The sequence below is a fragment of the Myotis daubentonii genome, chromosome 1 (genome assembly GCF_963259705.1).
Source record: "Myotis daubentonii chromosome 1, mMyoDau2.1, whole genome shotgun sequence".
In the NCBI taxonomy this organism is placed as follows: Eukaryota; Metazoa; Chordata; class Mammalia; order Chiroptera; family Vespertilionidae; genus Myotis; species Myotis daubentonii.
The window spans coordinates 84347732-84362378 of NC_081840.1; the positions used below are offsets into that span (position 1 = coordinate 84347732).

General features: G+C 38.0%; 1 protein-coding gene across 2 annotated transcripts in view; it reads right to left on the reverse strand.

Annotated features, from left to right (window-relative positions):
• Positions 1-14647, reverse strand: part of PRKD1 (protein kinase D1) — a 316018-nt gene that overhangs the window by 151148 nt on the left and 150223 nt on the right. For both annotated transcript variants that reach the window (XM_059709687.1, XM_059709698.1), the window contains exon 2: positions 3373-3511. In XM_059709687.1, the coding sequence (XP_059565670.1) occupies positions 3373-3511 (139 nt within the window). The remainder of the gene's footprint in view (positions 1-3372; positions 3512-14647) is intronic.

Consider the following 14647-nt stretch of genomic DNA (forward strand, 5'->3'; position numbering starts at 1 on the left):
AATAATATTTTTATAAAAATCGGTATTTTTACAAAATTTTGTACATATGGTAACTTCTAATATGATAGTCAACTGACCAACTCCTACATGTTACTTGAGAACATATATTTTTATATGCCTATCGCAACCAGAGGGTGAGGGGAGAAGAGGCTGAACAGTGGTAAGGTCAGGTGGAAAGCGAACCTGAACTGAGCCAAACAGGCAGGGAACTGCATGTCTGCCAGTCACGTGTGACTCAGACCAGGAATGGCAAAAATGTTTGGTGAAGTATTTAGATTACCGACAGGCACATCAGGCCCTTGGAGGCTACAAGAGAATACAAGGTAGTTGAGGCTACATCGAAGTGATGCAAGTCATGGATATGGTAGGCTGTGTGCTCTGGGGAGAGAGAAAGGGACAAATGCAGCCAGAAATGGGAGGGAGTTAGTGGGTGACAGCTACAGTGACAAAGACAGGGAACAGGAATGTGCATTTGGTCACAATGGACGACATGGAGGGGGAATGCGGCCCGATGGTGACCTCAGTGCAGGAGCCATGCTTTATGGGTGAGGTCAGGTATGGGACTATGCGGCAGGCGACCGGCAACAGCAGTGATAACGAGGACTCTGAAGTTATAAATTCCATGTTAACAATGCCAAAGATGACTGGGTGCAGAAAATGAAAAGAAAGATCAGGAGTCTGATGCTGAAGTGAGTGCCATGACTAAAAGAATGAGGCTTCAAGGGGGCAAATCATTCCAATGCGATATTCTAAGGAAAACATAACTGGTGAAACAGGTATCACTGGAACTGGAGGAGAATGGTCCAGAATATAAGCAGAAATGCAACTCGGGGACAAGGTCGGGCTGTTTCCTTCAATTCCTCACCTAAGAGTGGAGGACAACGGCCTCCCCCATGGAAGGGATGGAGCACCCCCTTCCGGGAAGCTGGGCTGCAAGTGAGGCAAAGTCAGGGGAGGAATAGCAGGCATCTGATCAACAAGGGACTTGGGCCCTAGAAAGAGTATGAGAAGGAAGGTAAGAGGCAGACAAAAACAGGGTTGTAATATGGAAGGTTTGGAGATGTTAAGGAAAAACTGCTTTTAACATTTGTTGAGAAAATTACAACACTAAGCAGTAGAGTGGGAGAGGAGCTAGAAAGACGTTTACAGTTAAATGCTAGAGATCTAAATATAATTGAGTAGCTGTACAATTAAATATACACACTGCAATAATTTAAGAGTTAAATGACTTGGGGGCAGTGGGGCTGTGAGGCATGAGAAAAGGGCTCAAAGGCTCTAGGCCAGCCATGGGCAAACTACTGCTGTGGGCCGGATATGGCCCGTTTGAAATGAATAAAACAAACAAACAAACAAAAAAGACCGTACCCTTTGATGTAATGATGTTTACTTTGAATTTATATTAGTTCACACAAACACTCCATCCATGCTTTTGTTCCGGCCTCCGGTCCAGTTTAAGAACCCATTGTGGCCCTTGAGTCAAAAAGTTTGCCCACCCCTGCTCTAGGCTCAGAATTGAAACTGGGCTGTTACAGAATGGCTCCTTTTAAATACCAATGGCACCAATAGGAGTAGGAGAGGCCTTCCTCCTCCTGCAGCTGGGGAAGCAGGTGAGAAAAAGGGCTGCCCCTAGGTACCCTCCCAGCAATTGCAGCCAGGGAGACAGGAGGCATGAAACATCAAGGGTGGATGGGAAAAGAAGCTGAGCTTGAGCACAGTGAAGTCCTGGGTTGCAAGGATGGGAGAGGGAAGGCAGAATAGGGTTCCTGCGCAGCGGGGCACTGGGAGGGCTGTGGCAGGAACTCGGTGTGGGGAAGAGCTGCAGGCAGGCAGTATCTCCAGCGCGCGCGCGCGCGCGCACACACACACACACACACACACACACAGCTTGCATCCTATGCATCTGGGACTAGACTCTGAAGCACTTGATAACAAAAGTAAAATGAAAGAAAAATAAACTACATTTAGAAATGTAATTTTCAAAATTTTAATATCTGCCCAAGGAAAAAGACTCATAAAACACATTACATTTCCCGCAAAGCAGTCTGGCTATGAGTTGAATGTAAATTGTGGTGAGAACAGATCCAGTGCCTGGTTCCCCTGAATAATTTATTTCAGGCGGCCCCTAGTGTTCAGAAACAGGAACCTTAAAAAATGGCATGTCTAGACACTAATTTTGTGAGGGCAGGGTGCAGTAAGTCAATGTGAAAAGAGCCAAAGAGAGAATCTAGTCAAAGCAAGTGATTTTTCCAAAAATATTTAACAAAAAACTATGAAAAGTTTTTGCTTTTATTTTTTGTTTGTTTATTTAGCAATTGGCAACCCTATAAACAAGAGTAAAGTTACCACTTTTATATAGCAAAATGATTTGTTTTATAGCATCTACCTACACCATGAAAATATGGCAATTCCAGGACCTCACACAAGGACAAATGATTGATAAAGACAAAGAAAATTAGACTTAAAGCAAAGACCAACAGAATTTTATCAGTGCACCCAAGTACTGGGCTCAGAACAAATTGAGGAACTTCAGGAAATGGAGTCCAGAATAATTAAAGCTAATGGATTTCCTTCCATCAAAGAGATAGCAAGCAAAGAAGGCTGGAGGGGGAAAAAGGAGTAATGCAATCCGAGTTTCTCAATGACTCAAACTTAACAAAAATAAACAATAAAAATCTGAACCTCTTCAGAATATTACACTGAATGTTGCAAGGATCAGCTACAGCTGTTCTCTTGCACTTTAAAAAAAAATTAAATCATCCTTTTTTTTTTTTTCCCTGTATTGATCGGCATAGTCCTAACTTCTAAATCCTAAATAAGAAATAGACATTTGGGCAGAGGGAAATGCAGCCATTTCTCAAGGAGTGGGTTAGCTAGTGTCACAGGGCATAGCCTGATACTGTAAATGCTGAGCTCTGGTTTTCAACTTGGTCTTGGCTCAGCACTACTGGATGTTTGACTCAACTGAAGCGACAGTACCCTAGCCCTGCTGTGATTCCTTGGCTTCCAGACACTCAGTAACACTTGGGGCCTGACACGCCTTAGCTTAGCTGTTGGAAAGTTTTTTGTTTGCTTTTGCTGCTGTCCACATGATTCAAGATAATGAATGAAGGTATGGGAGTGTATCCTTGAGGGCTGGGGAGAGCGTGAAGTTGGGAGAAGTGGTTGAGACAGTCCTGGGTGTGGAAACAGCCAATTCAAAGGCAACTTCTTGTTTTTATCGAAGTAATTTTGAACATACATGTCCACAGAGCCCTAAAATCTCCTTCTGGAACCGAGTTTGATGTATGTTTTCTATGATGCCTTCAAAACTACGTGCAAGAATTCTTCACATACTAATTATTAATCTGTGGAGAGAGAAAAAAAGTATACTACCTGACAAGACCACTTCAACAAGATCGCCTTCCTGGATATCACTAGCCGTTTTCACCAGCTGAAGGATGTTTTCAGAGGTAGGGTCATGGCGAAACAGCAGGATCTTGTCATACATTCCATAGAAACCACACTCAGGGAACTGCAAATACAAATATCAAAACAGGTTACATGTCAAAATCCTCCTGAATTTAAAACAATAATGAAATAAATAAGTGTCAGGACACAAATGCAAACTAATTATAAAAGTTCAAAATATACAGAAATTAAAAACAAATGACAAAAATGATATTGACATGACTCCAAGTCACGAGGGAAGAAATAACATATCATTGGAGCAATAACGACCAAAGGATCTAATTAGCCAGAAAAACAGGAGAATATGAGATTCAAAGAAATTTTTGGCTGTAAGTTGGTGAAGAAAGATAATAGGTGGAAAGAAGTGTACATTTTTATATGGCCTGTAGCATTCCAATAGCATAAAAATGAGTCCGTTTATTACAATCCCATTAAACATACTATTGCATTTGTTTTCAGAAGAAAGGTCAGTCCATTCTGGCATGTTCCCAAGAGATGACTCAATACATCGCTTGTTCTCTGTGTGGGCAGTAGTGTTATCTAGATGCTCTGACTCAGGAAAGCACCAGAAGAGACAACCCAACTGTCCCTCGGTAGCTGCCCTTACATTCATTTCGTTTCCATGCAATGTAGGTTAAACAGAAAAGTACAGCAGCTAAAAGTCAGTATGTTTTAAATAGAATACCTCATTTATACTCCCCTTACAGAGATAAATCTAAGAGTTTATCACTCAAGAACTGTCTCCTGGTTGCACACATATAATGAAAGCTAAACGAAGAATACTTTATCATGCACGAGCCTAGAAAAATTATAATAATGACAAGTACTATTATAATACTAACCATCAATATTATTCCCTCTTCTCCTTCTAAGGCAGGAAAAAGCCCTAAATTCAAACCATAGCTAAAATTGATTAATTGTTTTAAAAGTAGATTTGGTCTGTTTTTGTTCATCAGTTTGTGTTGTTCATTATATTCCACAAATGAGTGAGATCATGTGATATTTATCTTTCTCCAACTGACTTACTTTGCTTAGCATAATGCTCTCCAGGTCCATTCATACTGTTGCAAATGGTCAACCTTAAAGATCTTAAAGCAAATTTTGAACTCATTACTAAACAGTCAATCCACAATCTTATGACCTTTTCTTGAAGGTCCATTTGCTCCAACATTGGATACTTTCGTTAAAACAAACCATGGATCAATCTAGGCCAACCTGATATGTAAAAAGGTCTCTTTTCTTGTATATGCCTTTTTCACACAAGTATTAAAGATTAGTTTTTATAAATTAATATATGTAATGTAGTAGGAAAAGATCATAAGGAGATAAAATTGTCTTTCTTGTTCCTAAAACTAGTGATGGTTCTGATACTTATGTCAATAAAGGTGGATTTTAAGGGGCTACTGTTGAGGAGAAATGTCTAGAATATGATATCTTTTGAGGATAAATACTATGTATTGGGATTTCTTCTTTTTTCTTATTAATAAAATTAAGGGTTACATTCCAGTGAGACATTTTGTATGAATTAAAATTAAGTGCATTCAGAACATAACTCTTGCTCTTAAGAGTCTGTTAGTGACTAGGCTTAAAACTACTTCTTCATATCACTTAGTAAAGTTGGCTGCCTTAAAATAAACAGAGAGCTGAAATGATGTAACTTGTTCCCCTCTAGTAATTAAAAAAATAGTTCCCTCATTTTTGGCAACTTCTCCAATAATTTTATTAGAATATAAGCAAAGAAAGGGAACTCTAAAATACAATTTTTCCCAACAAAAAATAAACTTAATTGAAGTATCACTTACATAATATAAAATGGTTCTAAAATTATAAATCTAAATTTTGACAAACATCAATACCCATATAAACAAAATCACAAGACATGAAACATTTTCATCAACCCCCCCAAATTTTATTGAACCCACTTGTAGTCGATGCCACCCACAATTTTGATTCTAGGCACAGATCTACTTTCTATCACCATAGATCAGTTGACCTGCTATAGCATTTCATACAAATGGAATCATACAGTATTATTATGTACTCTTTTCTGACTGGGTTTTTTTCTCACTATAATGTTTCTGAGACTCATTTATACATACTGCATTTGAGCTTCATCTCTTTTTATTAGTTATTAGCATTTCATTACATGGATCTAGGATAATTGTTTATCCACTAACCCACAGATGAACATTTTATTTTTATCCAGTTTGTGATTATTGCAAATAAAAATGTTATGAACATTTTTGTGTGAGTTTTTCAGTGAGCATGTTTTTTTCATTTCATATAAATATCTAGGAACAGAATTTCTGAGCCACATGATAAGTTTACGTTTACTCTATTAGTCTATCCCTATGCCAACACCTCATTATAGTTATTGTTTGAGCTTAACACTAAGCCTTGAATTCAGGTAGTGAAAGCCCTCCATCTTTTTCCTATTCAAGACTGCTTTGGATATTAGAGGCCTTCTGAATTTCCACATACATTTTGGAATCACTTAGCCAATTTCTACCGAAAATATTTGCTGTGATTTCTAGTGATATTGCATTGAAACACACATAGATCAGTGTAGGGAGACCTATATTTTAACAGTGTGGAGACTTCTACTTTGTTATGAACAGTGTATGTTAGTTACCCTATATATTAACTTATTTTAAATTTTTCTCAAATTGTTTTATAGTTTTCAGTGTACAGGTCTGAGATACATTTGCTAAATTTATCTTTTGTACCGTTGTAAATGATTAAGGTATAATTAACATACAATAAAATGCCCATTTTTGATGTATAGTTCTTGCTTTGAAAAATGTACACCATAAACCACATGCCATATATATATAGTATATACAACACAGCCTAAATATAGAATAGTTTCATCATGCAAAATTTTCTCCATACTCATATGCAGTCAACTTCTCCCCTGAGCCTCAGCCTCTGAACTATTTTCTGTCCCTATGATTTAGTCTTTTGAAGAATGTCACACAAATGGTATTATACAACTCATATTTTGAATCTGGCCTTTTCTTAACATAATGCATTTGAGACTTATTCGTCCTCTTGCTTTTCATTGCTGAGGAGTGGTCCATTGTGTTGTATGGATGTACCATAGTGTATATATCCTGTTCTCAGTTAAGGAGCATTTGAATTGTCAATTCATTTTTGACTATTAAAAATAAAGCTTCTAAAAATGTTCACTTAGCCCTGACTGGTTTGGCTCAGTGGATAGAGCGTCGGCCTGTGGACTCAAGGGTCCCAGGTTCGATTCCGGTCAAGGGCATGTACCTTGGTTGCGGGCACATCCCCAGTAGGGGGTGTGCAGGAGGCAGCTGATCGATGTTTCCCTCTCATCAATGTTTCTAACTCTCTATCCCTCTCCCTTCCTCTCTGTAAAAAATCAATGAAATATTTTTTAAAAATGTTCACTTGGAGTTTTTTGTATGACTGTAAGCTTTTATTTCTCTGGCTGTATGAAAGTACCTAGTTAATTTTATTAAAAAACTGCCAAACTTTTTTCAAAGTACCATTTTGCATTCCCACCAGAATGTGTGAAGCTTCCAGCTGCTCTGCATTCTTGACAGCACTTTGTAATGCCACATTTTTATTTCCGACATTCTAATAAGTGTATGATGCTGTTTCATAGTTTTGATTTGCCTTTCCCCAATGACTACTGATGTTGAGTAACTATCCATGCACTTATTTTTTTTGAAATTTTAAATTTTTGTATTGATTGATTTGAGAGAGAGAGAGAGAGAGAGAGAGAGAGAAGGGAGAGAAAAGTACCCTGACTGGGGATTGAACCCCAACCGTGGCATATCGGGTGGACACCCTAACCAACTGGACTACCCGGCTAGGGCTTCATGTGCTTATTTCTCACACACACACACACACACACACACACACACACACGTCTGATCGACTTTTTTTTTAAAAAAAATGAGTCATTTTCTTGTTGTTTAGTTTTAATAGATCTTTATATATTCTAGATAAAAGTTGTATGTGTTGTATGTATTTCATAGATATTTTCTTCCAGTCTGTGGCTTGCTTTTTTGTTCTCTTATCATTGTTTTCTTAAGTTCTTCATTGTATGAAACCCAATTTAACAAACAGTTCTTTATGAATCATGTTTTTGGTATGATATCTAATAAACATTTGCATAAACTAAAGTAAATCTTCTATGGTTTAGGCTATAATTTTTTTAGGTTCTGGATTTGGGTCTATGGTCCATTTTAAGGTAATTTTCGAATGAAGTAAAAATATGGATTGAGGTACTTTTTTTTGTTTTTGCAAAAATTCTGGACGTTTTATAGAGAATTGGTATAAGTTCTTCCCTAAATGTTTATTAACATTCTCCAACAAAGCCATTTGAACCTGGATTTTTCTTTTTTGGAAGGTTTAAAACTCCATATTCCGTTTCCTTAATAGATATAACACATGTTAGATTTCAATTTACTTTTTTATTTTTTTATAATCTTTATGATTTTTTTTAATTTATTTTTTCTTTATTAAGGTATTACATATGTGTCCTTATCCCCCCCCCCCACCCACACACACACTCATGCCCTCATCTCCCTGGTGTCTATGTCCATTGGTTAGGCTTATATGCATGCATACAAGTCCTTTGGTTGATCTCAATTTACTCTTAAGGGAGTTCTGAAATTTATATCTTTCAAGGAATCTATTTATTTCATCCAAGTTGTCAAATTTATGGCCATAAAGTTTTTTTTCATTTTATTCCCTAATTACCCTTTTAATGTCTATAGGGTCTGTAGTAATGTCCCTTTATTAGTTTCTTATATTTGTAATTTGTGTCTTTTCTCTTTCCTGCTTGATCAGTCTGGCTATTAACCTACCTGTTTTTATGTCAGTGCCATAACTGTGTTAATTACCAGAATACATTTTGAAACCAGAAAGTATTATGCCTCCAGTTTTACTCTTCTTGCTCAGAATTATGTGAGCTCTTTGGGGTCTTTTGCAGTTCTATATGAATTTTAGAATTGTTTTTTTCTATTTTGTAAAAATATGCCAGTGGGCTTTTGATAGAGGTTGCACTGAATCTGTAGATCTCTTTGGGTAGTATGGCCATTTTTAACAATATTAATTATTCCAATACTTGAGCATGGGATGCCTTTCCATTTATTTGCATTTAATTTTATTTCTTTCAGAAGTGTTTTATAGTTTTCAGTGTAAAGTCTTTCGCCTTGCATTTTCATCTAAGTGATGCATTTCCATCACTTCTATAATTTCTGTTCTGTTTCCATTCACTCCTTTTTTAGTTCTCACCCAAGGATATGTTTAGAGAGAGGAAGGGAGGGAGAGAGAAACATGGATGTGAGAGAAACATCAATCAATTGCCTCCTATGGGTACCCCAACCAGGGATCGAACCCACAACCTTTTGGCATAAGGAGTGATGCGCTGACCAACCAAGTCACCTGGCCAGGGCTCCATTCACTCTTTTAATCCTGGTATCGGTCACATCTTCCTGCTGTTTCATATGTATACTTTTTAAATTAGCTGCCAGATATGATGCATTAATGTGAACACTGTTGTTTTCCTTTAAAGAATGTTGATTTTTATTTTGACTAAACATTAAGATACTTGCAGATCAGTATTATCTTTTAAGGCTTGTTTTTAAGCTTTGTTAGGGCAGCTCCAGAGTAGCACTTGCTCTAGGACAGTTCAGCCCTACTACTAATGCATGACTCTCTGAGCATCTCTATGGAATGCTGAAGTGCTCAGTGAAATCTTTCCTATTCTCCTGGGAGAGATTCAACTGTCTCTCAGCCCCGTTTGAGCTCTGGAAAGTATTAACTTCACAGCTTCCCAACAGCTGCTTTCTTCCGCCTTATAGATTTCCACCTTAAACACAGAGATCTGTATTCAATCCAATACTCAAGTGTACCCCTAACCAGGTGTCTGGGGTTTGTTCTTTGTATAGTTCCCTCCTTTACTGTATTTCCTCCCTAACGTCGTAGGTCTTTTGCTGACGAGGTCTCCTTGAGCTCTCCTGTCTGCCTCCCCCACAGCCAAGCAGGCTCCGCTGGGGTTCTGTCTCCCTTCACCGCACTCTGGAGCTGCTTCCAGGCAGGAAGCTCGGATGCCTGCAGCAGTCACCTTGCTTGTTACCCTTTTCTTGGGATCACAGTCCCGAGCTGCCGGTTGGCCAGAGTATAAAAGAGACATTTTATATATTTTGTGTTGTTTTCTATTTTTTTTTTTTTTGGACCAGGAAAGCATATCCATACCAGATACAACTGGCGAGTAAAAGAAAAAGTCTCCTGTGCATTTTAAACATAGAATACTAATCTTTTCTACCAACCTTTAGGTACATTTAATTCAGTGTAAATTGCATTAGCAAGAAAAGTAAGTTAAAAATGAAGGGTCTGTAATTGGTAAGAGTACATTTTTCAGGTTAGTAATAATATAAAGATACAAGATTTAATAATTATCATATACTTCTCAAACTGCAGTTTGAGCTACACTGGGTTAAACTTTCACTGTTAAAAGGATAGTCCCTGATTAGAATACAAAAGTTCTTCAAACTATAATACATTAAGGTACAGACACTATTACCATATCCTTTCTAAAACCCCGGGTAGCTGATTCTGACTCAAGAGAGAAGAAATTCATGGGATTTAGTGCTTGGGCTGGAGTACGAAAACAATAGCTGGAGATGAAGAGATATGAAAAGGTAACTGTTTCCCTGAAGGAGAGCTAAACTTTTCAGTGTCTCCTAACTAATGCCTGTCTGTGCTTGTGTAGTGCAAGGGTCAGGTGGGAAAACGGAAGAAGATTCTTAGAGGACAGAGATCCTGGCATCTCATCACAGAGGCAGTGCAGCCTGGCCTTATCCATGCGCCCCTTGCTTTCCTCAAGGACATCTCTGTATTCCATTTACCGGAAGCCCTATATTGCTGACACTTAAACATCACACTCTGTGCTGTGCCTCTTTGTATAATCATGAGTATAATATAATACATGATTCGGTGTTCAAGTAAGGTCTGAATGCCTAATTATTATATGCCCAAGGGGGATGCAGAAAACGTTTTTAAAAATAAGAATGGGTAGACTAATACCAACATAGGCCACACATATTATAGGTATTATTTTAAATGATTAGATTTTTAAAATGAAGATAGTAAAAGGCGAAAGATTTATACGATCTGAAGAGAAACCAGAGATCAACCTAAGGACTTGTATGCATGCATATAAGCATAACCAATGGACATAAGACACTGGGGGATAGGGGAGGCTAGGGGACTGTCAAGGGCGGGGGGAAAAAAAGGACACATATGTAATACCCTTTGTAATACTTTAAGCAATAAAAAAAATAAAAAAATAAAATAAAATGAAGATAGTGTTATAATGTTCATGAAGGTTATCTGCCCTGAGGTGAGAATACCCTCTCTCCCACTTTCCTTCTTATTGGGTCTCAAACATCGCTTTTCTCTCTTCAGTAACAAGCCATTCAGAAGCAGTTGGAGAGCCCTGTGAAACAAGGCACAGGGGTGAATGAACCCTTGACCCTCAGGACAGTTGTCATTGCAGCAGAAGCTGAAGGTTCAAAATTTTTTTCAGATTGTACATTTTTTATTGTACATAAAAATATATATGCATATTTATCTTTTACTATTAAGAGAATAAAATCTTTGCTTTTAGGTAACATAATCTGCTTGCATAGAAACTATATACAATAAGACTTTCAAAATTATACTTAAGAAAAGATGTCTGGAAGGTGAAAAGTGTAACGGAACAATGCCTGACAACTGAGAAGGGAACACATTGGGGGAAAACATTCATGGAACAACATTCCCTAATTTGGTCATAATCATCTGTTTCTATGTGAAGGTGTGTGAGCTTTGAAATCTGAAAACCCTCATTAAACTAAACAAGCTTTCAGAAAGGCTCAGAGGCTTGTAAACTCAGCTGGAGCTTATTACAAGATCAGTCCTGCTTTAGGGCTTTGTGGCTGGGAGTGCAAACATCTGAAATAAGTGATTTCAAGCTCTAAGTTCGACTCGAACAAAACTGGCCACTGTGAAAATATGGCCAACAATCCCGGCACTGGTCCTAAGCTCTTTAATTCTACCCTAGGCTGGAAACCTCTAAGCTGCTGTGTGTATCATTTGGCATTTTTTGACCACAGAGCACAATTTACTGTTACATTTCACTATAAATTCGTGGCTGGTCAGACAATGTACTCCAGAGTAGAATAAATACACGTTTTAATGAGTAGCTGAAATATGACCTGGCCAACGTGTGCTTTTCCATAGTTGAGGCCAATCACAGGGCAAGGAGCAAGCAATACCAGGAACAAATTAGTCCATGACTCAGTTAAGTAAAAAGAGAGGGGGGGAGAGAGAGACATGGCCTGATTAGGAAATAAAAGAACACTTCCAGTTTGCATGTGCTAAAAGGCAATCAGGATCAGAGTCCTGACATTAAGTTATTCTGCTCAATGACAGGACACGCCTGGCAGCTGGATACGGCACTCTTCTCATTGAAGGTGATTCTGAGTCATTCCCCAAGACCTCTCCTTCTACAAGTGATGCCTGGCCACCTTCAATGAGCAACCAAATTACCAAGTGCTGGCACTTCCCAGCTTGACCAAAATACTCCCCAAGTGTTGTTCCAGGAGTAAGAGACAAGGACACATTGTGAGCCAGCCCACCAATACTAAAATTTTAATTAGAACAGTGGTTCTCAACCTTGGCTGCACAGTAGAATCACCTGGGAATCTTTTTAAAATCCTGATTTCTGGGGCCCCACCACATAACAAAGACACAGAATTTCTGGAGGATGAGGCCCAGAAATCAGGATTTTAAAAAGATCCCCCGCCCAAAAAAGAAAAAAAAAAAAGATGCCCAGGTGATTCTAATGTGCAGCCAAGGTTCAAAACCACTGACTTAGAAATACAAGTTACAAAGTGTAAATGAAAAGGGGAAAACTAAGCAATCTATTATTTGGAGGTATATTTCTGAAATGTGTTTAAATTGGACGCAGGGCTTTTCCTCAATGACTTCACATCCTCAAAAGGAGACACATGAAAAGAATTTCATACTATGACCACATAACTCTGTGGCTAGTTTCTAAATGTAATCTTAGGAAACAGAAACCTGAAAAATAAATGTTAAAAACTATTCTTTTTTTCCTCCCTCCCTGTCTACCCAGCACCCACCCACCCATGCCCCTCCCCCACTCCAAACCCCCACCAAGCTGGGTAGAAAGTGAATGAATGCTGTTCTATCACAATAACTAAGAACCACTATCAAAGGTAGGGCTTTGCTATCTTCCTAATAGCAAATTTTATTATAAATTCTTAGTAGAATCATTGATTACTCAGTCCAAAAGATGTGATTCATGAAAATAAATCTGTAATACCTATTCTTATGAAGTACTTTTTAAAGCCTTTGAAAATTTCCAGTTTCTGGAATGATGAAGACTAAATGATAGTTTTACAGTGTTGAGAGGAGATCCATTATACATTTCCGAAGCCATGACAAACAGCAAAATTGTTCACTGCAGAGCCAGGAACATATGCATTCTCCATTTTACTTTGCATCTTCTGGGCCAAAGACATGCTGTCCAAGTGCAGATAAACCTGGTTAGCAATCACACTCCTCGCCTTGCTCACTCTGCAAGTCTTTCATACCAGCACCTGCAATCACATGACTCTGCTCCACCAATCCAATGCTTCCTTTGAAAAGGGAGGCCTAATACCTGGGGGTCTATCTGCTTCAGAATTCTTCAAGGTCCAAATCTGGAAACACAAGAGTCCTTAGTTCATCCTCCTCTCTCCACTTTACTGACAAAAACTTCCTTTCCTCATTCCAGGCAGGACTTTAATTTATTCCACTCTTGCTTTCATAGAGGCAGATCTAGAATCGGACTAAGTGACTCTCTTTCCTCTTAGATCTCTGATTTTTAGCTGCTCTCTTTTGCCACAAGTTCAAAATCCCACTGTTTAAACAATTATTTTCATTCATAATTTTAGCCTTACCCTCTATTTGTATTACAGCAAAGAAAAATTAAAAGAAAAATATATCTGAAGAAGGAAGAAAAATATTTCAAAGAGAGATCTGCTTGGACTCTTTTGGAATTAAAGTATGGATTAAATGGGAAGTGATAGATTTTGGTTATGAAATACTACAAGACATAGAAACATGTATGTAACCTAAACTTGCAATTCCTTTGGGAAATAAAGCTAGTCTAAAAATTCTTATCCCTTGGACATATAAATATATTGATGTTTTATGTAAGATATTGCTAAAGAATTCTCTAGTAAATTATTGGCATATCTTGGAGGCTGCAGATCTTATTCAGTGTGATGTTTAATTGTTGAAAAAAACACACAAACTTTTCTTCTTGTATTTAACTTGAATAATATGTGATCTATTAAAAAGACAAAAGCAATAAAAAATTATGGTCTACATCATAACTCTAATGCAGCAACTTCTGTGTATAGACTTCCAGAAGGTATTTTGAATCGTTATTTTGTTGTATGTAATTTTGAAGTTTTGAAATAAATGTTCACATCAAGCAATTAGGTGGTAATAATCAACGAGAGCCTCACTATTGTGGTATAAAAACATATTACCCTGCATTCTACCTTGGCAGATTACTAGTCACGGATAGCTATTAGGCATTTTAGTAGGCACTCTGACATTATTCACACAACAGTAATTAGGTGTGTAGCTGTGCAGCTTGGAAATGGAAAATGTACTGCACACCCTTTGTCTCAGTCTGAATAAAACTGTCATCATCACAGACAGTAGACTGTTTACATTTCTTCTAAGGCTACCTGCTTGTTCATTGCTTTTAGTGAATTAATGAAAATGGATGCATGTACTAAATAAATTAAGAATATGACAGCAACTAAAAGGGTTTCACCAAAAATTAAGAAGTATGGACTTTGGAGAAGAAAAACTATGAGATTATTTATTTTCTCTCCCCATGTTAGAGATGAGTGGATTGCTGCCCAGACTTACTAAGGAATCCGTCCAAGGTCTCAGTGCTAGGTCAAGCCGGAGCAAGAGGAGCAGCCTGTCTCCTAAATCACACCCCTGACCTTTCCTTCAGCTCTGCTTCTCATAAGATAAGGAAACACAGGAAAAGTGGCCAAATGTCCAGCAAACAGTGATTCAGAACGAAAAACCCTGAGCACTTTTCCTTGCCAGGAAGCCCTGGTCCCAGGCTTGCCGATTTTGA